Here is a 26,242-nt window from a genome sequence, read left to right on the forward strand (position 1 = left end):
GCACTGCTCCCCTGTTCCAATATTGAGTCTCGTGTACCCAAGGGCACAGTTATGCCTTCCGTATTTAATTACAACTCCTCCGCCTACCTACCTGGAAGGTGACCTCTGCTAACATTTCATCCTGAAGGAGAAAAACTGGTGCCTCTGAGACACTCTTGTGTTGTCCTGTACACATTCAACATGTACTGACTCGTGTCTCTTTTCTGCTCTTCTTAAATAGGATGCTAAATGAACTGGCTTGGACTTTTCAGAAATTTGACTCTCCCATGCCCAAGGAATTGTTCACCAGGAGGCTCACGCTGCACAGCAACGCAAAAGATGGGGCTCTACCCACAGCTATCACAACCGACAGCTACCATTTTCTAGCAATAGACCCTACTAGCATTTCCTTATTTTCTAACATGCACAAACGGGTCACTAAACCCCATTTCCTTTATTTTGCATGTAGCCTTTATGTAGAATTGTTACGAATGTTTACCTTTCTGGAAGTCAGTGTAAACATATTTTGTATGCAAAGGAATTCAAATGGTGTCATCATTGTTACGTCTTATGTAACTTTTCAGCACGTTCCGCAAAACTGTCTTCCCTCCCTCAAACACTGCAGTACTGTTACAGGCCATCAGTGAGACTTCACATTCACATTTCAGAAATATTATAATCCAAGCTCTTTTTGGTGGATAGGAATGCTATCCTATTTTTCTTTATTTGAAGGTCAGCAGAAAACAGAAAAAAAACCAATTATGGATTAAAAATAGAACCATATAGACTTACAGTACAAGTCTCTAAATTGGAAGAGACAAAGTGACAAAAATGTGACAACAAAAACCATTTTTGTGCGTGGAAGACAACCTGTTTTGAAGAAGTAAGCATTCTACCCTGTATCTACCCGCTTTTAAACGGCAGGCGCACAGCCGAAGCCGCCTGGCACTCCCCGTGACCCGCGCCCTGCCACCGGGGCCCAAGATAAACACCGACGAAACTCCACGCGGCAAAACCGCGCTAACATTTTCCACGGCCAGCGACGGACAGGGCACGACGCCCGATTTAAACCATCTGCACGTAGGAATCTGCAGGGGCACAACCGCGCTGCTCCTTCCCGCGGCCCGCCCGCCGCTGCTGCCGGGGCTCCTCCCGCCCTCCGATGCCCCTGCGCGGCGCCGCCAGCCCCGCTTCCACCCGCGGCCGGCGCCGCGCTGCGCTGCAGGGCGCGGCTCTGCGCAGGCGGGGCGCTCCGCCGCCCGGCCCGGCCCGGCCCGGCCCGCCAGCAGCGCGCTATTTTTAGGCGCCCTGAGGCGGCCCCGCTGGTGAGGAGCGCCAGGGCGGGGGGGCGGCCGGCCGGCCCGCCCGCCCTCTGCCCCTCGCTCCCCGCGGCCAGCCCCAGTCCCCGCCGGCGGCCCAAGGCCGCGGCCCGGCGCCGGTGGGGCGGCTCAGGCCGGGCCGGGCCCGGCCGCCCCCGCCCGCCTCGGCCGTGGGCCGGCGGCCAAGCCCGCGGCTCCCAGCGTGCACCGCGACGTGGCGCGCGAAGCGCCGATGACGTCCCAGCCCCACGGCTGGGTAGCAGCGCGGTCGCGTCACGGGCTCACGCGCCTGAGTCACCCGCTCGCCGTCGCAGCGCCCGGCCATTGGTCGCGGCAGCGGCGCGTCGCCTGGCCCCGCCCCCGCAGCCCGGCGGGCTATAAAAGCGGCGCCGGCGGCCCCTCCGCGCCTTTAGCCCCGGGTGTCTGAGAGGAGAAAGATGCATCGACTCCGCTCACGGGCCTCCACGGGGATTTCTGCCTTCGCCGCCGGTTCGTCCTCCGCCTGCTTTCGCCAATCACCTCCGCTGCCCCGGCCCGGGAAGTCGGCCTCGCAGAGGCGTTGGAGTAAAAAGCGATCCTGCTCTTCCATCGGCTGATTGTCGCTGATTCCCGGGCGGGGGGGAGCAGAGAGACCGAGACCCGGAGAGGGGCCGCGGGAGCCGAGCCGAGCCGAGCGCCGCTGCGACCATGCCCAAGCCTAAGAAGCGGGGGGGCAACCACCAGCGCGGAGCCGGTGAGCGCGGCCGGGACGGCGGGCGCGGGGCTCGGAGCGGGCGCGGGGCTCGGAGCGGGCGGCCCCGCGGGGCGCGGAGTTCCCCCCGCGCTCCCCGTGGCCGCCGAGCCGCCGGGGGCGCGGCCTTCGCCGGCGAGAGAGGCCGCGGCCGGCCGGGCCGCCCTGGCCGGCTGCGCCCCAGCTCCCCGCGCGGCTGTTGGGAAAGCGGCCGGGCGGGCAGGCGCGGCCGCGGAGCTCCCCGCTGGGCGGGACGGAGCCGGTGCCGGGCACGGGCCGGGCGGCGCCGCCGGGCTGACAGGAGCCGGCCCTGAAACCGCCACCTCACGCCGGTTGCGCGCATGCGCCCGGCGGCGCGGGCGGCCCCCGGGAGGCGGCGGGCGGCGGCCGTGCCTGGCGCCGCCGGCGGCGGGCAGCGCCCCGAGGGCAGCGGCCGGCCCCGCCGAGGGCCTCCTGGCCGCCGCGGTGGCGGGTGCCGCCCGGCTGGCCCTCGGGCGGCGCGGGGAGCCGGGCTGCGGCGGGGGAGGCCGGGCCCGCGGGGTGCAGCGGGCCGGGGGCGGCGTCAGAGGCGCGCACGGCCTGCGGGGTCCGCGCCGCTGCACCGCCGCCAGCCGGGGCCCTTCGGGGCGGGGGGGGCGGGACGGCTGCCGCTGTCACTCTGGCGGCCGGTGGGGCTGTGTGGCAGCGCATTGTGCTCCGAAAGGCCGCGGTATCTTTAAAAAAAAACCCTCTTAGCCTGGAAGAGGATATTAGAAAATAAACAGTCTTCACAGAGATCCAGAACGTGTGTGGCTGAGGTGCTGATGCCTGCTAGAACGGAGATTCTGTGGGGTGGTGAGAAATTTCACTGCAGGCTGCCATAGGTGTGCCTCTAGTATCAAATGTTCAGGAAGTGACCGATGCCCCGGGTCTTTCTGCAGCTGCTTTTATTTTAGTTTGTGAAGGGCTGGTGGTCATTCTTGCCACTTCTCCCATTGAACTTCCCTGCCTGACATCACTAGCAGCAAGACGGTGGCTGTGCCAGAGCTCTGAGCTTCCAAGTTTCTTGGTCCGTGCATTGACTAATGTTTGTCCTTTGTAACTACAGCAAACATCGAGGGTTATGGTCAGTGATAGAAGTAGATGCTTTGCAGCTAAGAGTTGCAGAACCTCTGAAGCGTGAATTTAACTTTATTGGAAAGCACTTGGACAGTGATCAACTCCAGGTTGATTCTGCCTAGATAAAAATGCTTTTTGGGGGTCTTGGTAGTCAGGAAGACTGCCTGAAGCTGGGAAGCACTGTGCACTGCCTTCTTAAATAATTTAGAATCAATTGTACCAAAAAAAAAAAAAAAAAAAAGGTGGGAGAGCAGAATTCCGAGTTCTGTAATGACATTTGGGAGCTGTTGGAGAAATAACAGTAAAACTATTCTTTTGTTAATCAACTTTAGTAAACACAGATTAAGAGCTAGGATAGGACAGCGGCAGAAATTACAGTATTATCAGGTCAAACTCCTCCAGCTCTTAATGCTGTAACAATAAGATACAGGTATGAAAAGCTGTAGAGATGAGCACTGGTGAAAATAATACTGCTTTCTGAACTGAGGCCTTCTTGATCCTGAGAGGGAAAACTTTTTTCCCTTGTTGAAGCATTTGATATTCTGGCTTGTATTTGTAATTCAATACTGAAATAGGGTTGGACACTGCTGATGCTGCACATACTACACTTAATCCTGTAAATCCTGCATTGAACTGGGTAATGTATGTTTGCCTAAATGTCTAACTTATCCTGGCTTGAAGTCCCTCAAAATTGAAAAATAAAGATTGTATGGCAATTTTTTTAGGTAGCTTGTCCTAACAGTTAAATTAATATAGAGCTATTTTTAAAGCACAGTCACAGGAAATTACATTAGCTTGAAGTTGATTGTAGAAAGATCCTAAATCTAGACATAGGAATTCTACCAGTACTTTGAAAACCAGGTGGACTCTTCCCCACCATTCACAAACAATCTTCCAGAACAGAGCCAGCTAAGTCTTCAGAACAGGTGGGAGTAAAGGACCTAGCAGAAGAAAGAAATGTGCTTTCTGTGTCTGGGTCAGGGAGAGGGAATCTGTTGGGAGGGTTAAATTCTACTTTTTGGCGTTATCTTCCTTTTGCATATGAAAAATGACCAAACTATGATATTCATCTTTCTTTAAGGTGGTCAGCCCAGAAATGTGCAGCCTTTTAGTGATGAAGATGCCTCAATTGAAACTATGAGCCACTGCAGTGGCTTCAGTGATCCTGCTAGCTTCACTGAAGATGGTATATTCTTTTATTTGTATCTATTCATCTTTTTAAAAACATAAAACCTGAGTTGACTTAAGAGTTTAAGTACTGGACTGTGACTAGCAGTAGCAAAATAATGACATGTTAAATGCTATATGATTGTTAATCTAGTGGCTATGATTTTGTTTGATAAAAATATACTCCAGGTTTCATGAGCCTCTCAGGAAACTATTAGACTTCTTTCACTTAGAATTATGCAATGCTAACTTTTGGAGACAATAAGAATTTTAAGGTGCATTATAAGACATTGATTTTCATAACCCATAGTTGAGGTGGTAAGAACTGCAGAAGAGTTTGGGATGGAAAGAGTCGCGTTTGCCTGCTTCAAACTAGATTTGTGCTTTGTCTCCACTACTATCTGCAACGTGGGCTGCTCGAATGTCATTTTGTTGGGAGGAGGGGACCTGAAAGCCGCTATAGAGGGATAAGGCAGGGAGCCTTCCCTATGAATACTTGCTGCTCTTAACTGAGCTGGTGTTGCAGAGGCGTCTGAAGTGATGCCAGATAGGACAGGCTGCTCCGACAGTACTCGCTGCATCAGCAGTGAACACCCCGCTGTCCTGCAGGGGCAGATGTAGTGGACTGGATGAAAATGTGTTGCTGACAGGATTGGCTGATGGGCATCAGTTGTAGCAAATTTATGTAAGACCTGATTGGCTCCCTCATTCATTCTTGGCACATGTAAGAAGCAGGTATAGAAACAGCACAGATGTATCGATAGATCAATTTTTATAGAAGTATTTTAAGGGGCGGTTTGATGTAGTAGGCTTAACACCATTCTGTTGCTGTAGTGCAGAACAATTATGTAGCTATTGCCTATGTTAAACTGCTTTCTTTTTAGTATTAAAAACATTAAGTGTTGGATACTACTGTGTCTGTTAATAAAGTGTATAGCAGTAGGACTAAATTATTTCCTCTGGATTAGGGCCTGAAGTTGATGAAGAAGCCACTCAAGAAGATTTAGAATACAAATTGAAGGGATTTATTGATCTTACGTTGGACAAGAGGTATAGTATGCTTTGAAGAAACACACTCATACATTGTTTTCTGGCTTCCTCTGATATAATAAGGGAAATATGCATCAAACTTTTTTAATATGCTTATTTAAATTACAATTATTTCATGCTGGGGAGGTCTTACTTTTCTTCTGGATCTGAAAAGACCTTTCTCTCTCCACCAAGTTTTGGATAAGTGAGAGTCAGACTTTCCTTTCCTAATAGCTCAAAGTAGAGTTACTTTATTTCTAGCTTGGTGTACTATTGTGAACTCTATCTCCAACCTAAGTTTCTCTGTCCTTGAGGAAGGAGGCAATTCATGGCATTTCATACCTCATGGTACTGCTGTGGGTTACTCTTCTGTTGGGTGCAGACAAATAAGCTACCATAAAAACAAAGGCTGAGCTTTAACTGATGTGTGCTGATTTCAGGAGGTCTCCCTTTTCTCTTCTAACAGTGCGAAGACAAGACAAGCAGCTCTTGAAAGTCTGAAAAGTGCTTTTTCTTCTAAAATACTATATGAATTTATCATGGAAAGGAGAATGACGCTAACTGATAGCATTGAACGCTGCATAAAGAAAGGTAATTAACATGCTTGCTATTAGAAAACAATAATCTCCGTGAAATAGCTTATTGTTTAAAAGGAATTAAGACTGTGAGGCTTCTCTAGTACTTTATAGAGTGCTTAATTTACTTAGGTTAACAACATCAATTTTTTGAATTTAGATGTTATATTTTAACTGACCTAGGAAATGAACTGAAATTATCTTTTGTCTATTGGTTTCTGAATTGCCACTTGTAAGTTTTCAGACTAATTATCTTTAGAGGAAGGAAGCAATGCAGAAGGTGATTACTCATCATGGCATGTTAATCTCTAGGTAAGAGCGACGAACAGTGTGCAGCTGCCGGACTGGCATGTCTTCTGTGCGTGCAGATGGGGTCAGGAATTGAAAGTGAAGAGATTTTTAAGACCCTTGGTCCGGTTCTGAAGAAGATTGTCTGTGATGGAACAGCCAGTGTCCAAGCCAGACAGGCCGTAAGTATAAAATTTTTATTTGCCAGGCAGGGACAGAGGGCGGTTTTTGACCAGCTCCCTATTGTGTAATCCAGAACGAAAGGTTACCACACTAGTGTAAACTCATAATGTTGACATATGCTCTGAATGATGCATAGCAGTTTTCACTGGCTTAAAAAGTTCCACCTAAAGGTTGAATGTCATTCTCTCCTTCAACATAGGAACTTCCTTAAAGAGCTGTTACATCTAGTACTTTAAGTGCCTTAACTCACTGTGTTGCAGTCTCCTTCCTGCAGTTCTGAGGGCTGATGTTGAAGTCTTATAGAAAAAAAATTAACGTTTTCCCACTGACTCCTTCTTGTATCAATTTTAATTTCTTTAACAGCAGAGGAATTTTAGTTATGCAAATATGTTTATATATGATAAAATTACATATAGCAGATATAGAACTACATATTTGATACATTCATACTACCAAAAGTATTTTTTCACCTAGTCATCTCATCTATAGGTCAGCGGTATACTTGAAATATTGACTGAAGACAGACCAAAGCTCTTGCCAAGAGTTGGTTTTTTTTAAACATCAGTTTTAACTAACGTTCTCCAGCTCCCCTTTATTGTTACATAGCTGGCTACTTCTCTTATTGTACTCAAGCTGTGTTACAATAGATACTGTCAGCTGCCAGAGGAGGTAGTATTAGTTCAACAGCAGTTGTTTCTAGAAACAAACAGCTGTAGGGCTTGTCCTGTTTAAGTGTAGTTTTGAGCCCTGTGTGGTTAGTGCAAACATCACTTTCAAACATTTTTTTTCTTACTCTTTGTAAGAGGAGACTGAGTAAAATATGGGGGATAGGGAAGAGATGTGTAGGACCTCGCAGTAAAAGTTGGACAGTGCCAAGAAAGGCTCTTGAAGTCCACTGTTTTCATGCCATTTGATTGTAATAGTGGGCAGAGAGGGGAAAATATTTCCCACAGCTGTGAATAAATATCTTATGTCCATTACTGTTTATCAGCATAATTTCCGCTCATGAATCCTAGTGGGATTTAAGGTAATTGGGTGAAAGGAGTGCTAATGTAGCTCTTTGGAGGAGCTTTGTAAGCTATATTAAATAATACAGCATGAAAAGTGAAGGCTTGTGAGTAGCATATGTTGTAAAGTCATCCTAAGAGTAGACAGGAACTGAGAGCTAACTGTTACAAAGTAGCTGAATTAAACAGTTTTGAAGACTTCTACTGCACTAAAGTCTTAATCTCAAGTTCCCATTGCTGCAGATGTTGAATTTCAGGGGCCAAAGTTTGAAGGTTTTGTCAGCAGTAACATTAATGTCAAATACTGACACTTGTTTTCTTTTGTATCTAGTGTGCAACCTGCTTAGGGATTTGCTGTTTCATTGTCACTGATGACATTACGGTGAGGATAAATACTTTTTTTTTTTTTTTTTTAAATAAATTGACAATATGAAAATGTGTGAACCTTAAGCTACTTCCATGATCTTCTTTTCCTTGTTCAGGAACTGTACTCTACTATGGAATGCCTGGAAAACATTTTCACAAAGGCCTATCAGCGAGATAGAGACACTAATGGTGTATCAAGTACCCATAATACTGTGCTTCACATCAGTGCTCTCTTAGCATGGACGCTGTTGTTGACCATTTGTCCAATGAATGAAGTGAAGAAGAAAATTGAAATGTGAGTATCTTTCTTGGAAAACAAAATTTGTAATGACTGTTTTCATATGCAACGAAGCAGCGTCAACAAAATTTACATCTTAATGAATTGTGACTTACTCCTTAGGCACTTGCATAAACTTCCAAGTCTGCTGTCTTGTGATGATCTCAACATGAGAATAGCTGCTGGAGAAACACTAGCCCTTCTGTTTGAACTGGCACGCGAAACAGATGCTGTAAGTAGATGTCAGCTCCTAAATTTTCTTGCATTGGGATGATGACAAGACAAATTATTTAACCTGTGTTGCATAGCACCCTGGATCTCAACAAGTGGCAGATAATTCCCTGGGTTATGTTCTTTGTAGTGAGTCTGCCCCAGTCTAAGTGGGTATAGCAGTGATTCACAGCAATTTAGCTATCATTTTTACACCAATTTCCATACTGCAAAACAGGACCAGTATAGCAAAACATGTCAAACAGTACTGAAGAGCAACTAGAAGTGTAGTGTTCAAGCTTTAAAATCTAAATCCAACACCAGCTTTTAAGGAAAAAAAAAAAAAAAATCCCTGGAGAGATTCCAGGATAAAACAGTATTGTTTGCTGTAGTGGGAACACTCATTAGATACTTATGCAGACAAGTTCCAGTGCTTCACAACCTGCCCAATCCTGCTCTCACAGCTAAAAATCTGTCCTTCTGTAGAAACCATGTTGACTTTTCGTATTGTTTTTTGGTATCCTTATTTTAGGTACCTTGAGAAGAATAGCTAGTATTGCATGATGGTTTCACAGCATTTGTGACTTTTAGTCAGTTGGGGTCTAGTCAGTCAATTTAAGGGGGGAAATTTTGAAAGGATTTGCACAGATTTTGCACAGATCCCAGTAATTGCTCCATTTGGTGACATTTCTTGGGGTTTACTTTTGAGTTGGATTAAGTGCTAGCCTCTTGGTATTACCTCATCCACAGCTAAATTTGCCTTCACATTCTTCAGTATGCCTTGTTAATGTCTGAACTGTTTTCTTGACAGCACTGAAGGAAACAGTCTCTGCTTACCCATGGCACAGTTTGGGAGAGCTGTCTGAATGGCTTCTAGCTCGATCAAGGCTGCTGTGCTTTGCCACAACACTGTCCAAAGTGAAAAGATAACTCCAGCTGAGTCAGGGTGCACGACACACTAACACTGCATAATCTGAAACAATAAGCTGAGACTTCCGTATAGTTGCAAACAGTAGGGATTTGAGTCTCTTGGCTATGGAAGCCAACTTTGAAAGGAAAGGAAAAAAAAATAAAAAAAAGAAACCGGAACTTGATCCTTTGTTCAGTCAAACTGACTGCAAGTAAATAAAATCTTAAAATGCATTAATGAATGAGACTATATTCATTAAAAACTTCTTCGTTCCATTGAGGAAACGCCCCTTTAATCATTACAAATTATTCTTTTTGGATCCTTAACAATCAGCACAGATTAAAAATGCTTACTGTGTTTTGGCTTTGACCAGTTTCTTTCAAAAAGCATGTAGTAAACTCAGCCTAGTTGGTTGACATGACAAAACATTCAGATTAAAAAAAACAAACAAACCACAAAACTTGTTTTTACATAAGTTTACATACATTCTTACTAAGCCAGGTAAACTGCTGCTGAATTGGTAAATGTTGGGGAGAAAATATTTCCTGCTAAACAATTATGCATTAAAGTTTACTTGGAGTGTTTTTTTCAGCATTTTTTTAAAAACTGCTTTCTAATTTTCCACCCCATACAAAACTTATGACTAAATATTCCATACTGTCAGTCTAATGGTGTCTCACGGTCCATCTCCAGCAGCATGAATTCTGTGCTAATAACCTGGAAGTGCCCTCAGCTTGTCGACAGGAGTGGCAGCCAGGTTCAGCAGGGCAGTTAGGCAGTTTGAGACCCTTGGAATTATGGAGCAGAACAGATGGACAGGTATACACACACACTCAGGGAGCTGTACTGTCTCATGTGCCTCTGACTACCCGAACAGAGTTTGGTAGTGTCCTACTTGAGTGCACTGGATGCTGTGACTATGTTCTTACTGGCTTAAATGCTGCAAATGAAACTACAGGGAGTTAGTGCCATCTCTGTCTCTTCAAATAACAAAGCAGCAGGTTGTAGAGGTCTACATGCACAGAATTTGGAGAGATCCATTTTCCTGTTTGCAGGGAAGGATATTAAGGCCAGAAACTAAAAAAAATTTTTTTTTTTTTTTTTTGACTAGGATTTCTTTTACGAAGATATGGAACTTCTGACAGAGAAACTAAGAGCTCTGGCTACTGATGGAAACAAGCACCGAGCCAAAGTAGATAAAAGAAAGCAGCGATCTGTCTTCAGAGATGTTCTACGAGCTGTTGAGGTGATTCTTTTGTCTTACTTTGAATGTCTGGATTGTAACTATGAGGTGTACAATTTAATGAAAATGGTTTCATTATTAAATAGAACTACTCTTTCAGTGAAAGCAACAGGAAAAAAATATTTTAAATGAGATTTCAAATTCTGATCACTTAGTGAAATAGCACTGCTTACTTAGGAATGTAGAACAAACAAAGTCAAACTTTGTTTATTTTGCTCTAAAGTGGACTTCTATATTGAAGAGTTGTTTTTTTTCTTTAAAGGCAGCTAAACATTGCACTGTAAATACTAAATTATTTTTATTTTATACCATGAGCAGATTTTTTTTCATAGAAAACTTCACAGGCCATCCAAATTAGTGTCCTGAATTCTGTGAAAAGATTTATTGTAAATCTCTTATTGAACTGCTATGCATAATAAACAAAAAGCAACTTAGTAGTAAGATTTCCAGATGGCACCTCGGTCAGGGGCCAAAGATGTGTTTGTGTATGGGGGGAGTTGTTGTCCTAATTGTGGTGCTGTAATCTGGTTTTCCATATCCAGAATGAGAGAACAATACAAAAAGCAGGACTCTCAAAATACTTGGTTAGTGACATAACTTCTTAGTAAAGCCTCTAAGACAAATGTCAAACTTCTATCACTTTAATGGATTATTTGTTATCTTATACCTCTCAAACTAGATTTTTTTACTTGACAGATAATTACTTTTTACATTGCTGTATGGGTAAGACCAACTAAATATTAGTTGACGTTCAGAACAGTTAAACATCTTGGAAGCGAAGGTGAAGGCTTTGAAGTGATTTGAAGTCACCTTTGAGATTCTGCCTGTAGAAGAATCTGAGTCACTTATTAGCACTTGTTACATCCCATTGTCACAAATGTAGCTGGAAAGCTACTTGAAAGCCACTTGAAAGGTGGGGGCTAAATGAGGCTTACAAACTGACTTAAAGGTGACTCTTGCACTCAGAACTGTTTTTTTCTGGAGGTAAGTCCAATTCTTAAAGTCATTTTAAAGATGAAAGTTAAGTGTTCTTTTTTTTAAATGCTTTCTGACTTGAAGAATGTCAGCTTCAAGTCTCATGTGAAATTTAACTGCAAGTGTGCATCAGTTTATGAACAAATACCATCTTTAGTGTATGCAAATTATTATTTGGAAGGTTTCGGTGTGCCAAATTTATTAAGGAAAATAAATTTCATTGAGATATATACAATTCCTAATACAAAAGACTGTTTAAATTATAATAGTATATGTTGTTTCCTTTAATTTTGGATAGGAGCGTGACTTTCCTACAGAGATGGTTAAGTTTGGACCTGAGCGCATGTATATTGACTGCTGGGTTAAAAAACAAACTTACGATACCTTCAAGGAGATTCTGGGGTCGGGGATGCAATATCACTTGCAGGTGAGCTGCTGTTTGATACATGCTCAGACTGTTGTTCCCTGTCTGGCTTCTTTGTAGTAATTCAATCTGAGTTACAAAATTCTGAGTAGAAGTTGGTGAAATGATGGGCTTTGCATTACAAGTGTTCAAAGACAGCGCTTACAAAATGAACTACAGTGAGCTAGGGCTGTCTGGGTGAGCTGCTTCTGAGTCGTAGCCTGGGTGTGCTGGGTTAGCAATTAGAAGGCTTCTCCACGACGTAAGAGATGCAAGCTGAATGTCTTTTTAGCTTCAGGGTTTTTCCTGAATCCTTATGCTTTCTTTCAGCAGAGTGGTGTGGTCATCTGGCTGCTATACAGCTGCATGCCTCCACCCTTCCCGTTCAAGCCTGTAAAAAGGAATGCAGAGTTTTAGTCAAAAATAATGAACACAGCTTGCAGCCCAATGATGACAGCACTCCAGAAGGGAAGGGATAAGTCCCTATCTCGACAAGTCACCTGTTTAGATATGTAGCAGAAGCAGGAATCGTAGCTTAGCAGTATATGCTCCCGAATTGCTGTGATAATCATGGGGTTAAAAATCTTCAGTCCAGTGTCAATTGTATTTCTACGTGACTGCGGGAGCCCAGGCATGTAGCAGCTTTTTCAAATTTATCAAGTATTACTTCTACAGCCAGATATTTTAAAATTGGTGTGTTGTGAAACCGTACAGATCTATGTCCAGCTGCCTAATCTTGTGTAGAGGATGTAACAGAACAGTGTCTAATTTGCTGGGACAAAAAAATTAAGGGGGTGGGGAGGGGGAAGATGTCTCTGTCTTCTCAAGAGGGCAGTTTTAGTTCTTAGCCTTATTCTGATTAAAGGAAGAAATGTTCCCTGGTTTAATTGCAAAAGTACTAAGATTTGTGTCACATTGCTGCTATTTCATACTGGAATACTTGATATTTAACAGTAGTCATCTTTGGAGACTTGATAATCAGAGGAGAAGCTGATAGAAACTGATCATTTGATGTGTTTCTTGTTTAGTCAAATGACTTTCTTCGGAATGTGTTTGAGCTTGGTCCGCCAGTAATGCTAGATGCTGCAACTCTTAAAACAATGAAGATATCCCGTTTTGAAAGGGTAGGTTGTTGCACCTTAATGTATTTTCTTGACTTCATACACTAATATATTTCTCCTGAATTAAATGGTATTCCAAACATGCGCCTTAGAAGCTTTCATCTTTAAACTTGGCACTTCAGTTCTAACAGTGCCCCATATTGTCCTGAAAGAAACCAAACCTTGCTTGTATGCGTCTTTGAGCTCTTATTCTAGTTTTTCCACTGGCCAAGTGTCTGCTACTGCTTTTCTCCCAAGAGGGTCTGATGGTTGACTTGGTTGCTGGTTGGTACCAGATTCACGCTCCATACATGTGAAACTTGGGCTCTTATGAGAGCTGTAGGCTTTTGGGTAGGGACCTACAGGAAACCATAGAAACGGAGTCTTTTTATAAAGACTTTTTATATGTCTTTTTATAAAGACAGTATCTCGGACGCTCCAGTGTGAAATGGACACTAGGAGGATGACTTTGTTCTGTTGATTGTGAATGTACTCATTACGTGTACAAATGATTTGTGGAATGGTGCTACCAGGTTTAATCCAGGGGGCAAGCTTAATCTACATTGTGTCTGTATGACATTCAAGACTGACCGGCTTCCAGAATTGCTCCTGGCTCAGCCTTTCTTATACAGCCCAAGTTTCTTTTAAATGTATATATATTAAAATGAATCAGCCTTTGGTGCAAAGATATTACACTATAAATTTCAGAAGGCCTACCAATTTACTTCAAAGATTAATAAAAAGATAATTTCAGCTGTTTCTTAACATAAAAAAAATCTGTAAAGGACATAAGCCTTTTGAATATCTGTGATTAATTTTTCTTTTTTATTTTGTAGCACTTGTACAACTCTGCAGCATTCAAGGCTCGGACAAAGGCTAGAAGTAAATGTCGTGATAAAAGAGCAGACGTGGGGGAATTTTTCTAGATCTACTTTTCCATGGGGTTCAATTTTCATAATTAAAATAGATTTGTAACCTTTAAATGAATTTTTTTAATTTCTGTAGTCACAGTTTGCACTTGTGCACAGGGATGTTGTATAAAGTCTGTAAATATAATGCATGTTGTTGCTTAGTTGCATATACACTGTATATAGATTGATGTAAGATTGGGTGCAGGGATACATTATAACACTTGCATTAGCTGCAGCTTGCTCCAAAGGTTGAATATATGGAACTGAACTGTTAAACGGGGTGGGTAACTGCAGTGAAATGGCGTGTGTCAGATTTGGATTCCTTACTTTATATAAAGGTAAATTAAATGAATTCATTGACCAAGTATTTTGGTAGGAATGTGATAATATGAGAAGATGAACTTGTTCATGTGAAGTTATTTTAGTAACTTTTTAAACTCTACAGTGGCAGGTGGACAAAGAAATTTCTACATAGTATGACTTTATCCTGAAGGAGTCTATGAAGTTCCATTGCCTTCACTTACAGTGAAGCGGTGAATGACAAATACTTGCCTCAATGTAAAATAAAAACAAGATTCTCATGTTCTGAAATTGGATGTTTAATTTTTGGAATAAAGATGTTTCTCACTGCTTGCTTTCTGTGTCCAAGTGATTACTGCCTGAATGAAAAGCTGGAAGGGTAGCAAAACCTAAAGGTTGAAACAGATGAGTTTTATTTGCCCATTGAGACACGTGCTTAGTCTCAATGCTTTAGTAGATGCTACATCAAACTCTACCTTGCTGTGTTTTGAAGGTATATCTTATTTATGTGTTCTGGTACTGCAAAACACCTCCCTTATCTTATGGGAGCCGTTCCAGCTGCCCTGTTTTCGTCATGTTGAAAACTACTCCTCTACCCTCACTTTCTTGCTCTAGAGGACTGAAATGTGCCAGTAACTGAGAACTGTCTGTCTTCGGTATGATGGGGGGTTTATGTAATAAAGACACTAAAACCTAGCTAGCTGGAGCTTCCCAACCAGAAGATCTAGAAATAAAAGTGCTTGTTAGAATAAACATTCCTAAAACTGTAGGTCAAGTTATCAGCAGAGGAGGTAAGCCTTACACCAAAAAAAAAACCCCCACACCCTGAAAACTACTGCTTGCTCTGATAAGGGAAAGTTTGGTTTGGTGTTTTTCTTTTTTTTTAGTTTCAGGTCATAGTAAAACCAATTCCAGAAAACCCATGCATGTTAACTAGTCATACCTTCTAACTTTTTTTTTTCCTCAAATAATGCATTATGTAAGAACTTCCTTGGCTTATGAAACTGATTATTTAGACTGCAACAAGGCCTTCAACTGAAATCTGTGGTATTACTGACAGGCCTTGTCAGTGTTGGTCACACAAGTGCAGAAGAAACTTCTGATCCTTGAGCTAAATGAAGCTGTCTGCCCGTGTTTGCCCAGCCAAAGATGTTCCCCCCCCTTTGGCCTGAACTGCTCCCGCAAGCCTGCTGGTCTCTCCTGTGGCTTCTAGGTAGCCACCTTTGCCATGCTTTGCTAATGTAAAGTAGCGCTTTTGATGGCTTCCTGCCCCACCAGGATTTTGCAAAATGGCTTTTTACAGCACCTCCTGGCAGGTGGCCAGGCATGCGGTTGCCTTTTCCCCCAGTACGCTGTAGCTGCCGGCCACAGAGACCAGGACGGCTTCCAAGGCTGCTTGAGGGGAGACGGGCCGTTTTGCTGCCCTGCAGGGATCCGATGTGTTTGCAGACCTTTTCCCGCTTAGAACCGGAGAGGCCTGTGTCCTTGTCTTCCAATTAGGATGGTGTCAGGAATCTTGCAGGGATGGAGGTGCGATTTTTTTTTCTGGCTTGCGCATCCTTGTTTGGCGGGAGGGCTCCTATGAGACCCCTGCAGCAAGGGAGCAAGCTCGTTACGCCTGCGTTACTGGCCCAGCTACTCAGACGGGGCAGCGGCAGAGCTTGTCACCTTGGGGTAGGAAACTACGAGCCAGGAGATGTATCCTCTCTGTTGTTTCCTGAAGGAAAAATGCATTTATTGTCAGTTTAAAGGGGTTCAAAATTTTAGACGCGTAGGATGGCTTCAGGAAGGATTTGTTGTTTTGAGCCGTGGTCCCTTCGTGTAAGCGCCAGCTGCCCGTCGTTACAGCGTGCCGTAACGTTACATCCTGCAACGTCGGCAACCAAAAACGCGTGATCAAGAGAACTGTCTGCAGAGGAGCAATTACCACTACTCACAAACAGTTCATCAGAATTTATTTTCTAAACAACTAAGGATGCCGGATCAATTAGTCCATCCCATAATATTGTCCCACTTGAATTTGTAAGGTGTGTGGGAGAAGGAAGGAAATACCCTGTTTTTCTAGTCTATGCCTTTAAAGGACTCATGACTGCCATACTGTACATACAGCTCTTGGGCATAGCAAACTGGTTACTCATAGCTACAGTGTCGTAGCTATGACTCTTCTGCATAGCAAATGAGTTTTAAAAAGGCATCATAAACCAAAAGGTTGGTGAAATACTGATCATCGGTAGCAAACCTCATTCTCCATGACGGGGTATTATCATCATGATTCCAATATAATAAAAAAGCTGTATATGTGCTGATTTCTTTTTAAACAGATCAATATGGTGAAGTCAGCGTACTTAGCCAAGATGAACTCTAAATATAGACTGAAAGGGACAGTCTGTTTCAGAGCTGCCTTCATGGGTCCTGCAGGAGTTGACAGGTTCCTATGGGTCTAAAAGTAGAGAGAGGAGTTTTCTTTGGGTGATTTTCACTGGCTGATTTCTTCCATACTGGCACATTACCTGAACGCGGTGATATTGTAAGTAACATTTCATTCTCTTGGTTTTTATTTCCTGTTAGACTGGATTGTTTTCCTTTTTTCTGTGAAGAATTTTCAGTGTGTTCTCACACTAAAAGTTTTAATTTTACCACAACAACTTAAGGAGAAATTTAAAAGTCGAAAGGGAAAAAAAGTCTTTAAGCGAGGTTAAAGTAGAGGACAGAGTGATACCAAAACCCGCGAAGTTTAGATCAGCTTGTTGGGAAAATAATCAATACTTCTGGTCAGCGACACGGATGTCTGTATCCTCTCTCCCTTGTTTGGCATATCAATGGAAACAAGCAAATAAACGTAGTATAGACTTCATTGAATTAATAATAATGGTTATCTCCACTGCACAGTGAGGAAGCCGGTTTTAAATGACTAATAATGAATGCAGAAACATATATTTTAATAATGAATGCAGAAACATAATATTAATGAATCAAAGGTACTCACATTTATTACAGCTCAAGTTGTTAGGAAGAGTCTTCCCTGAAGTTGCAGGGAGGTACTAATCAAAACACCGACGAGAAACAACCGCTCTTTGGAAGCTAAAAATAGCCCAAAGCCTCTGTGCACAAGGTGGTAATTTCTAGCCCGCCGCTGCTGGAACGCAGGGCTCCGTAATGCTCGCGGTTGGCCACGGACGTGCTTGTGGGGAGAGAGCAGAGCCAGCGCCGGCGGGGACGTGGCTCGCAGACCTGGCACCGCGCGACATTCTAGGGGAAGGAAAGTGGATGCAGCCGTCTGCCCTGAAATTACTGCTGCACACCTAAAAATCATATGCTAGGTAAGGGTAGCCACTACTTTGCCAGCTTTCCTACCTTATCCTTGTATTTTGCAGCGACAATTCTCGACAGAGAAAAAAAATAAGCTGTAATCTTTTCTTACAGTCTATTTAACAGAAATACAAAAGTACACACGTAGGCTCGTCAATCCCCACTATCAGGAGAACCAGCCCCATTGCCAGGAGTGATTGAAGCACTTAGTCTTCCGACTTATTGAGGCTCAGTGAACGTTTACTTGGCTGTGTGCTCAAATTTGGGGGAAATATGACAATATCTTCTGCATTTGGTCTGATAAGGGAAAGAGTGAGTCTTTTCTGTAAACACTCAGGGCTGTATTCCTCAAACTTTAGGTTTTTAAATGTAAGAGCTAGGTTAGGAATCTGGTCACACTGTGTTCTCTATTGCTTGGAGAGGGAGAGAGAGCTCAGAGGCACCTCCAGAGAGCCATTCAACCCATCCAGGATTCAGAAATCACTCGTAGTGCTTAACACTCTCCATCAACAGGAGGTTTGCATCCCATGAAGTGCTGAGTTATGTTTGGCAGGTAAAACTGAACTTGAGAGCTTTGAGAAAATACTAAATGTGTAAGATGTATTTGACTCCAAGTCTAAACTAATCTCTGTGAGCTCCCCCCTTACATTCACTAGCAAGGGAAAGGTACATTTAAGCTGCGATTGTGAGGGCAAAAAGACATATCTTAGCATAAGAGGAATGTTACCTGGAGGCACATATTTTTCTTCAATAATTACAGAAGGAGTTTTCAGTGACCAGTGTAGTCTAAGATGCCTAGTTAGAGATTCTGCATCTCCTTATGGCTAGAACTGTAGTTTGTTTCCAGAAGACATTTTTGGAGTCAGGGTAGCATAAAGAAAACCAAAAGACTGTTAAGGAATATTGTGCAATTCATAGAGGAGCCTGCTTATGTATTGTTTCTTTTCTATATATAATCATCTTCCTTCATAACTGTGTTTATATGAACAATCATTCAATGAGTTCGTGCACCCAGACTCTGCAGAGAAGCTGGTTTTGCTGATTGGACCCCATCCAGTGCTTTTTTTAAAGCAAGGAGTATTAGTCTGAAGAAAAGGCTTTGCCATTAGGCTTTAATTTGTCCAAAACTAGCATCCATGTGGAGTAGAACCACATTAGAAGAGTATTTTTTGCTCCTTTTATTACAAATAATAACTTCACAGTGATATTCTAATGTGTATAAGCAGACCCATATTCTTGCTGCTGATCTCCTACATCCGTATCTGCTTTGTCGGCCTTATCTCTGAATTATTTGATGCTGAAAGCAGAGGATCTGAGTGACACCCTTCCTGGTGGTGTCAGTGAAGGTTTGGCTTTCACTGTGGTTAGGATCTCACCCATCATCTTACCAAGTACCCACCAAACCAAAAAGGTTATACAACTAAATAACTAACGTTCAAACCAATGCTGGAGCCAGTCAGATGGGGGTCAGTCTCTTCTCCCCAGTTACAAGCAATAGGACAAGAGGAAACGGCCTCAAGCTGCGCCAGGGGAAGTTTAGGCTGGATATTAGGAAAAACTTCTTCACCGACAGGGTAGTCAGGCATTGGAACAGGCTGCCCAGGGAAGTGGTTGAGTCTCCATCCCTGGAGGCATTGAAAAGATGGGTAGACGTGGCGCTTAGGGACATGGTTTAGTGGTGGACTTGGCAGTGATAGGTTAATGGTTGGACTTGATGATCTTAAGGGTCTTTTCCAACCTTAACGATTCTATGATTCTATGATTCTAAATAGATTTTTCTCTTTCTCTCTTTCTACACACACACACATATATATGTATATGTATGTATAAGTATACACATGTGCACAAACACAATGTAGAAATGCAATCTTATACTCATCAAAGATCTCCAAGAATAAACAAGTGCTATGTACTGAGTTACCCTTGCCTTCAAGACATAGTAAGTATGCTGGTCCTTCAAATCCCTTTATTTTAAGTGTTGTTAAGACTGCTCAGCATTCCCTTAGAACAGGACACCAACTGTTACCGGTTACTTCACATATCCATATTTTAATTACCTTTTAAATTATTATTCCTTTTAGATACAATGGAGAGGCCTTCCTTGGAAATTAACCTGCCTGATGCTCATGAAGAAGGAAAACTTTACGTAGTTGATTCCTTAAACAACCTAAACAAACTAAATGTTTGTCCAGAGGTATCCCAACATGTGCTAGGTACGTACGATAGATGATGCTTTGTGGTTTTCTGTACATACAATAGGTCATCAAAAAAGAGTTATGTATGAGATTTGAAAAGACTGACCACATCGTGTTGCACTGATGTCAACAGCCCAATAGGCCAATATGCATATGTCAAGCTCTGTACTGAAAAATCTAAGAAAAAGATTGAAAATGGCATAATTTAGACAGATCAGATTAATGGTTTAGCTGCTCCTACTGAATATTTCAGTTATTAGGTTCTTGAAAATCCTTGCATTTGGCTAGGGATTCACTGTCAAGCCTGAACTTATCTTCCATTTCCATTGGGATCCATGAGGTGATCCCTTGCCAGATAATTTCTCTAGTAATGCTCGATATGCACCTCCTACATAAATAGCATCGTAACTCTTCACAAGCACTAAAATACACACATGGCAATAGAAACACGAGAGAATTTCTGTTCATTCTTTTATGACATACTTCCTAAGGACTCAAACCAGTTATCTGAAATATCCCATGAGACTTTCAAGCATTTTAATCTGCAGACTCTCTTTACTTACAGTTTCAGATACAGGCTTCCACACTTCTCCTGGTTTTATACAGCTTTTATCTTTGATTTGCTCATGTCAACAAGAATATTTTCACCCAGTGATAGCTGCAATGTACTTGAGTTCTTTGTGACCTGAAAACGTCTTAAAATCTGGAGTTCTTCAGCAGCATTCCACATGACAATATTTGAATCTGCTTTTATTTCCCTTACTATAATGGCAAATTTGACTGAAGAAAAGCTATGGAATAACGGCCATGTTTAAATGAGTTTCAAATGGCCATAACTTAATCGTGCTTCTAGTTATAGGACTTAAATGTCTTTCCATTACTTCTGTTTCTGAGTCCTCTAACTTGTTCTACTGCAACTAACTAGAGTGGTGCTGGTTTCTAGATTTAACACAAAGATCTTAGATATGAGCTACTTTATTTTCAGATGTAGATTATCTTGATATTGTCACTTATACAAGTACAAACTGAGACAATGGGATAAAGCAGTTCTAATGTCAAAGAAACTGTTTGCAGTGTGGCTATCTTGCTTTCTTTTGTCATTTTTATTGGATAGTATTTTTTACTTTCCAGGTACATACAAAGGGTTCTGTGGAATCATATATGGTTCTGTGGGATAATCACATGCATGCTCCTCCCTACATTTCAGCAGTAAATAAAGGTAGCCTAATATGTATTTTATGCATCAATTTGTAAAGTGCTTTGTCTCACTCTAGGATTATTCTTTTTAACATCTTTTTTTTAAAAAAACTTGGAGATTCTGTAGATAACTTATCCCATCAGTTAAATACATAAAATGAATTTTTCACAGTCCTTAGCTGCCTTATTCAGCAGCATAAAATTCTGGTTCTCTTGCCAGATTATCAGTGAGATCTGTGGAGTGTTTTTCAATTTCTGATAAATACTAAAATCTTGTGAATGATCTATTCGTAGTATAGCAGATGGCCAATTTGGTTTAAAAACAATGTTTCAAGAGTGTTGCAGTACACAGTAAACCTTTTGTTCAATAGCTTAATATGACCTGGCATAATCAAACAACTAGCAACCATGTTAAAAGCTATTTAAAATGTATACACCTTTTGATTGCTTTGGTAGCAGCCATGCAGCGATTTCTTTATGGTTTAGATGATAAAATGGCCCCACTGTTTGCAGCTTGGCAAGAATCTGTGTTCACCGATTCCTCACAACGCTGCAGTCTGGCATGCTCAGCCAGCTGAAATAGTAAGAAGCATTCATTAGGCAGAGCAAGCACAGACCACTTTTGAGACCTCTACTGATAGCTTAGTGTGCTTGAGAGACAGCAGCAGCAGGCCCTTCCCATCCTTATTATTCTGATTAGAAAGCAATATTGGTGCAGGCACTTAGTGTATGATGCATTTGTTATGAATGCTAAGGGGATAAAAATAAAATCCCCAAACCCAAATATTAAAAGGTTTCAGCTTACCTGCAGGCAGGAGCGTGTTAAATGCAATAAAGAAAAGCAGAGATATTCCCAGAGATCTCCTACTAGCTCAGTGAATTGCTCAGCCCCAGGTTGGTTCATTATTAAAGTGCTGTAATGGTATATGCAGCCTTCCCTCAACTTTATCACTACAAGCTCTGTTGCAAAGACCTCAGAGATTTCCACCAGCTCAAACAAGAACACGATCTAGAAATATATTTTTCACAGATGCACACGCTACTCTCCCTTTCAGAATGGCAAGACAGCAATTATAGGAGGAGAAATTGCCGTAATTTGCATGTAATTTTGGCATGTATGAGACTGACACCAAAATGGAATTACATTAGCTCCCTGATCCCCCCAAAACATAAAATAAAGCCAAACCTTAGCAAGTAGTTCTAGTAGTATGTGAACTTGGGATTAAACAAATCTGGCTCAAGTATAATTTTTCTTCTATATTCACATGAATTTCCTCGCGGTGTTCACTTGACTTTACGTATTGTCTTTAGGGCTCATTCCCACCTCTTATTTGATTGCAACTGTTTCTCTGAGAAAAACTACTGACTTTTCGCTTTATGCAACACAGTCTTAAAAAAGCAATAAACTGGCTTGCTGCTCTGATTCAAAGGAAGCACAGCAACTGCTTGTCCTTTTTCCCCCTCATTCTTCATGTGCTTGAAGGACAACATATGTAGTCCATGTGAGAGTCTATTCCATTTTTGACAATTTGGGAGGATATGTACCTCATTTTTTATTGGAATGAAACCAACAAAACCTGAAGAAGAATATTAAAAACGTTTAAGATAAAAAGTCAAGACCTACACTCATCATATCCGACATCAGGAGCTTAACTGAGGTGCTTAATTTGGGAAATTAATCATCCCAGGGATACTTCTATCGTCGAACAGAAAAAGAAGCAAATCTAGAGGATGAATGTGTAGGATGAATCTGTACGTAGGTTTTCAATATGAATTTTTCTCTCTTCTCTTTTGAAAAGGTTGAGTCCATTCAGGCCCTTAGAAAGCCTTCTGATGAAAACTTCATTGCAGCCTTTGTACATGTAAAACTCTGAACTGTAAAACAGGTCAACTTCAACAAAACAGCATTTGTCAACAACGGACACATTTTTGTTGGATATGTTCCAACAGCTATAACAGATGTATTAGTTTTTATATTTCCAAATTCAAGCTGAGCTCATAAATTTTGTTTCTTCCCTTCTCATGCAATATCACAGGAAATAAAATCTGTTGGCCAAAATGATGATGTATTCTGCATCATTTCATGGAGCCAGAAGCATTTTTGTCATGTTTACCCTAACCAACCTTAACAAACTTTATCACCAAATGACTTGTCATCTTGTAACAGATGAGGAAGAGAACACTGGTGGTACTGGAGAAAACACGGGAGGGAGCAACATAAGAAACCAGTGTTTGTTCTTCGTCACCTTTATTCTTACTTTGATCGTCAGTTTGGCACTTGTTTCATTCGTAATATTCTTAATAAGTAAGTAAACCAAAGAGTGGTTCTTAAAAATGTAAGAACAATTGGAAGAAGAACTTTGCTGAAATGCATCATGCTACCTTATAACATGCTACTGCTGTATTTGCACGGTCAAAGGCTTTGCCTGGTTATGGGCAGTGGGTCTTGGTCATGGGTGTAAAAGCACAAGCCTCTACTCTCTGAGCTAAAAGGCACAATTTTGTTCTCAGTGCAAAGGTTTCGTGAGCTTTAACAGCTGTCAGAAATTTAGCTCAGCAGGGTTATACTGTGTTGCTAAAAATGCTGACTGGAAATTAAATTAAATTTTAAAGAAAGATGACTGTATGGCAGTGAGATACTTCGACAACATGCCTTCCATTCCTGTCCAGATAAAACTCAGTATTGGTGTCATTCCACTGAAAATGGAATTATACCCAGGCTAACACTTAAATCAGGCTACCTGAAGAAAGACCTGAAGGTTGCCAGCTACGTACCGACTGGAAATCAGTTTGGAACTAAGAAAATCTCAAACATAAGAAAAAAAATCAGATAAGATTTATCAAAATTGGCATGTAACATTGACTCTGTAGATGTAATTACTGTTCTGCTTTGTCTGGTCTGGTTGGGCTGGCTTAGCTAAGGACATGGCTACAGGTGACCTTGGTTTATGGAGCCCTTCCCATGTTGGGGTTTTCTGGGCTAATGGTATTGAAGAGAGTATGAGGAGCATTATTTTAACTTACAACTCCATTTTGAACGAATTGGAATCCATGTGAAATCAAGATTTCTTTTATCCTATAGTAGGGAATTCGCTGGAGCACAGCAAAAATCCTCATTTTCCTTTCTGAACAGGAAATCCTAACCCTTGAATGAATTTGCTCACAAGTGTTCAAAGGACAGAATATCAGACAAGTAAAGAGCACAAAGGAATTTTTAAGTGGCATGATTGTAAAACCCTAATTAAGATATCTCATACCTGAATTCCAGATTTATTTAACAGGGAGCTGCTAAAAGTAGAGGCCTGGTATAGAAAAATGAGTAATGTACGCCTCTAGTGGAAAAATGGTAAAGTAATAGTGAAAAGGCTACTTACAGGGATTAAAGGAGTTTGCTTGGGCTCAGGTTGGTGGAGGCCTGTGGTTTTTGAAACTGATTTCCAGCAGTGTTTCAGATTACGTTACAAACATAATCTGAGATTATGTTTGCAATCTGTAGACATAGATTTGTTTAGCATTGGCACTATTAGACTTAAGCTACGAAACCCATGGGTAACTTTTGTTAACTTCAGAAGGCCAAAATAAATATAGCTCCAGAAGTGTACATGATGGATACTGCATATTGGTGTTCCAGAGGAACCTGCCCTCTAAATGCCAATATTTGCAAGAATTTTCCTTTAATCTAAATGCTTTAGGAAATCAAGTGATGTGGCTGTAGTCTGCTGTGTGTTTTAGTAATTGTACTTTTAGAAAAATACAGGCGCATACTGCCTAGAAGTAGCATCTTGGAGCCCCTAAGTAAGACATTTTCCTGTGGATGCTAATGGAATGGATGCGTTCCTTAAGACTGCAAAATTTGTATGAGCTGTATTTGATTTTATTATACTGCACTAAACAGAATAAAACAGAAAATAAGCAATTAAAGAGTGTAGTGAGCGGGTAACTCCACCAGATGCATAACTTCTTAACATTAGGTTCTGCAGTTGTTTTCATGTTTGATATTTTTACTCATCATAATTCCCTACAAACTCCCACAGGAATGCACAAGAGTGTAGTGATGCTCTTGACTTAAATGTTGCCAATTTAATGCGGTACATTTTCCTTTTCAAGTTCAAACTAGAAACGAGATGGACCAAATAACAAGCAGACTAATGTCTGAAAAGAAGAACATAGAAGAGCTTAAGAAAATGAACAATATGATATTAAAGCATCTAAATCAATCAGGAATTAAGGAAAAGGGGAGATACCTCTTCACACAGTCTCCTGATCTTCATGATTACCTCTTTACCCATGCTGAGCCGAAAGTCCCTGGAGAATAGATCTTCTTTGGAATGAAATTCAGCGTACTCATGTACTCGGATATTTTCACATATGGCACACAGATTACTTAAACATTCTGATATGGTCACAGGAGCACTGGAAAAGCCATTTGAATGAAAAATATTAGAAAATAATATTTTATCCTGTTTTATGTGAATATAGATTTTGAAAACTAGGCCCATGTGATTTACAATAAGCAATGGACTGTCAACAATTTTGGGCAAGAGTTCCAGACTCTCTGTGCATTGTAAATTGCAGGGCTGAGGGCTTAGTTTTACTTTAAATGTAAATGAATGATCACAGAAAACAGTGGTTTCTATTCACATGATTCCAGCATGACCTTGTTCACTTAGTCATTCTCCTGTTTCTTTGGAACAAGTTTTGTGTTTGCTTCTATATTATTTGTATTTAAGGATAACTTCAGATTCCATAACTTATAAATAAACCCAGTTCTGCCATGGACTTTGGTGGCTTCCCTTCCTGTGCGTCTAAATAGATTGACTTACTACTCCTTTTGTGAAAAAACAAACTTGAATAAAACCAAATCCTTTCATAACATGCCATATTCAGCCCAAATTTGTATTGATTGAAAGTGGGCGTCTTATTGTCTTACATGGGAAATGGGTTTAGAGAACTCAGTCTCCTAATACCCATCTCATAGCAATGCTAGTATGCTGTACTCAGTATTTGCTGGCAGTTTCTGGGGGAAGGCCAAGTGTTTTTATAAAGTGATGTGGGGAAAATACTACATGCTCTTGTACTTTTCCCTATAGTTGCTGCTGGCCACTATCGGAGAAGGGCCACAGGGCTGGGTAGAAGTCTGGTCCAAGCCTTCATGTTTTTAAAACGGAGTAGTACCTCAGAGGGTGAAAGCAGGAGCTGATGCTTTCTCACTCTGACTTTACACAGTTGTAGAGACCGACACCCAAAAGTGTGATCACATAAAGGACTGATGGGTAGCTTTGTAACCTCCATTATCAATAAAAAAGTTGATTACTCCCATCACAACAGTGCAATGGCAGCTGACACTGTAGAGTCCAACATCTTCTCTTTTACTTCGATTTCTCTTTTTCCTCCAATGCCTTCTTATCTCTTCTGGACAATTTTACAAAAAAGTCACCAAAATTGACAACTTGCATTGCGGTCTCCTTTTC

At 41.8% G+C, this 26,242-nt stretch overlaps 2 protein-coding genes across 4 annotated transcripts; both read left to right on the forward strand.

Moving 5' to 3' along the window:
• The first annotated feature begins 1,673 nt into the window (after positions 1-1,673).
• Positions 1,674-14,361, forward strand: IFRD1 (interferon related developmental regulator 1). 3 transcript variants are annotated; one of them, XM_082309533.1, is made up of 12 exons: positions 1,674-2,031; positions 4,208-4,312; positions 5,262-5,343; positions 5,789-5,913; positions 6,210-6,367; positions 7,707-7,757; positions 7,858-8,036; positions 8,142-8,250; positions 10,250-10,384; positions 11,655-11,783; positions 12,788-12,883; positions 13,696-14,361. In XM_082309533.1, exons 1-12 carry the CDS (start codon positions 1,986-1,988, stop codon positions 13,783-13,785), a joined length of 1,305 nt encoding a protein of 434 aa, XP_082165659.1. In that variant the 5' UTR covers positions 1,674-1,985; the 3' UTR covers positions 13,786-14,361. The 3 variants fall into 3 exon arrangements, with proteins under 3 accessions (XP_082165659.1, XP_082165660.1, XP_082165661.1); XM_082309534.1 differs by lacking the exons at positions 12,788-12,883; positions 13,696-14,361 and adding an exon at positions 12,090-12,758; XM_082309535.1 differs by lacking the exons at positions 12,788-12,883; positions 13,696-14,361 and adding an exon at positions 12,093-12,758.
• Positions 14,362-15,883: 1,522 nt separating this feature from the next.
• On the forward strand, positions 15,884-25,382 carry LSMEM1 (leucine rich single-pass membrane protein 1). The gene is made up of 6 exons (XM_082310622.1): positions 15,884-16,278; positions 16,392-16,597; positions 17,068-17,390; positions 19,461-19,592; positions 22,939-23,076; positions 24,879-25,382. Exons 3-6 carry the CDS (start codon positions 17,384-17,386, stop codon positions 25,085-25,087), a joined length of 486 nt encoding a protein of 161 aa, XP_082166748.1. The 5' UTR covers positions 15,884-16,278; positions 16,392-16,597; positions 17,068-17,383; the 3' UTR covers positions 25,088-25,382.
• The last annotated feature ends 860 nt before the right edge of the window (positions 25,383-26,242 follow it).

This window comes from Platalea leucorodia (genome assembly GCF_965183815.1).
Source record: "Platalea leucorodia genome assembly, chromosome: 4".
Taxonomy (NCBI): domain Eukaryota; kingdom Metazoa; phylum Chordata; class Aves; order Pelecaniformes; family Threskiornithidae; genus Platalea; species Platalea leucorodia.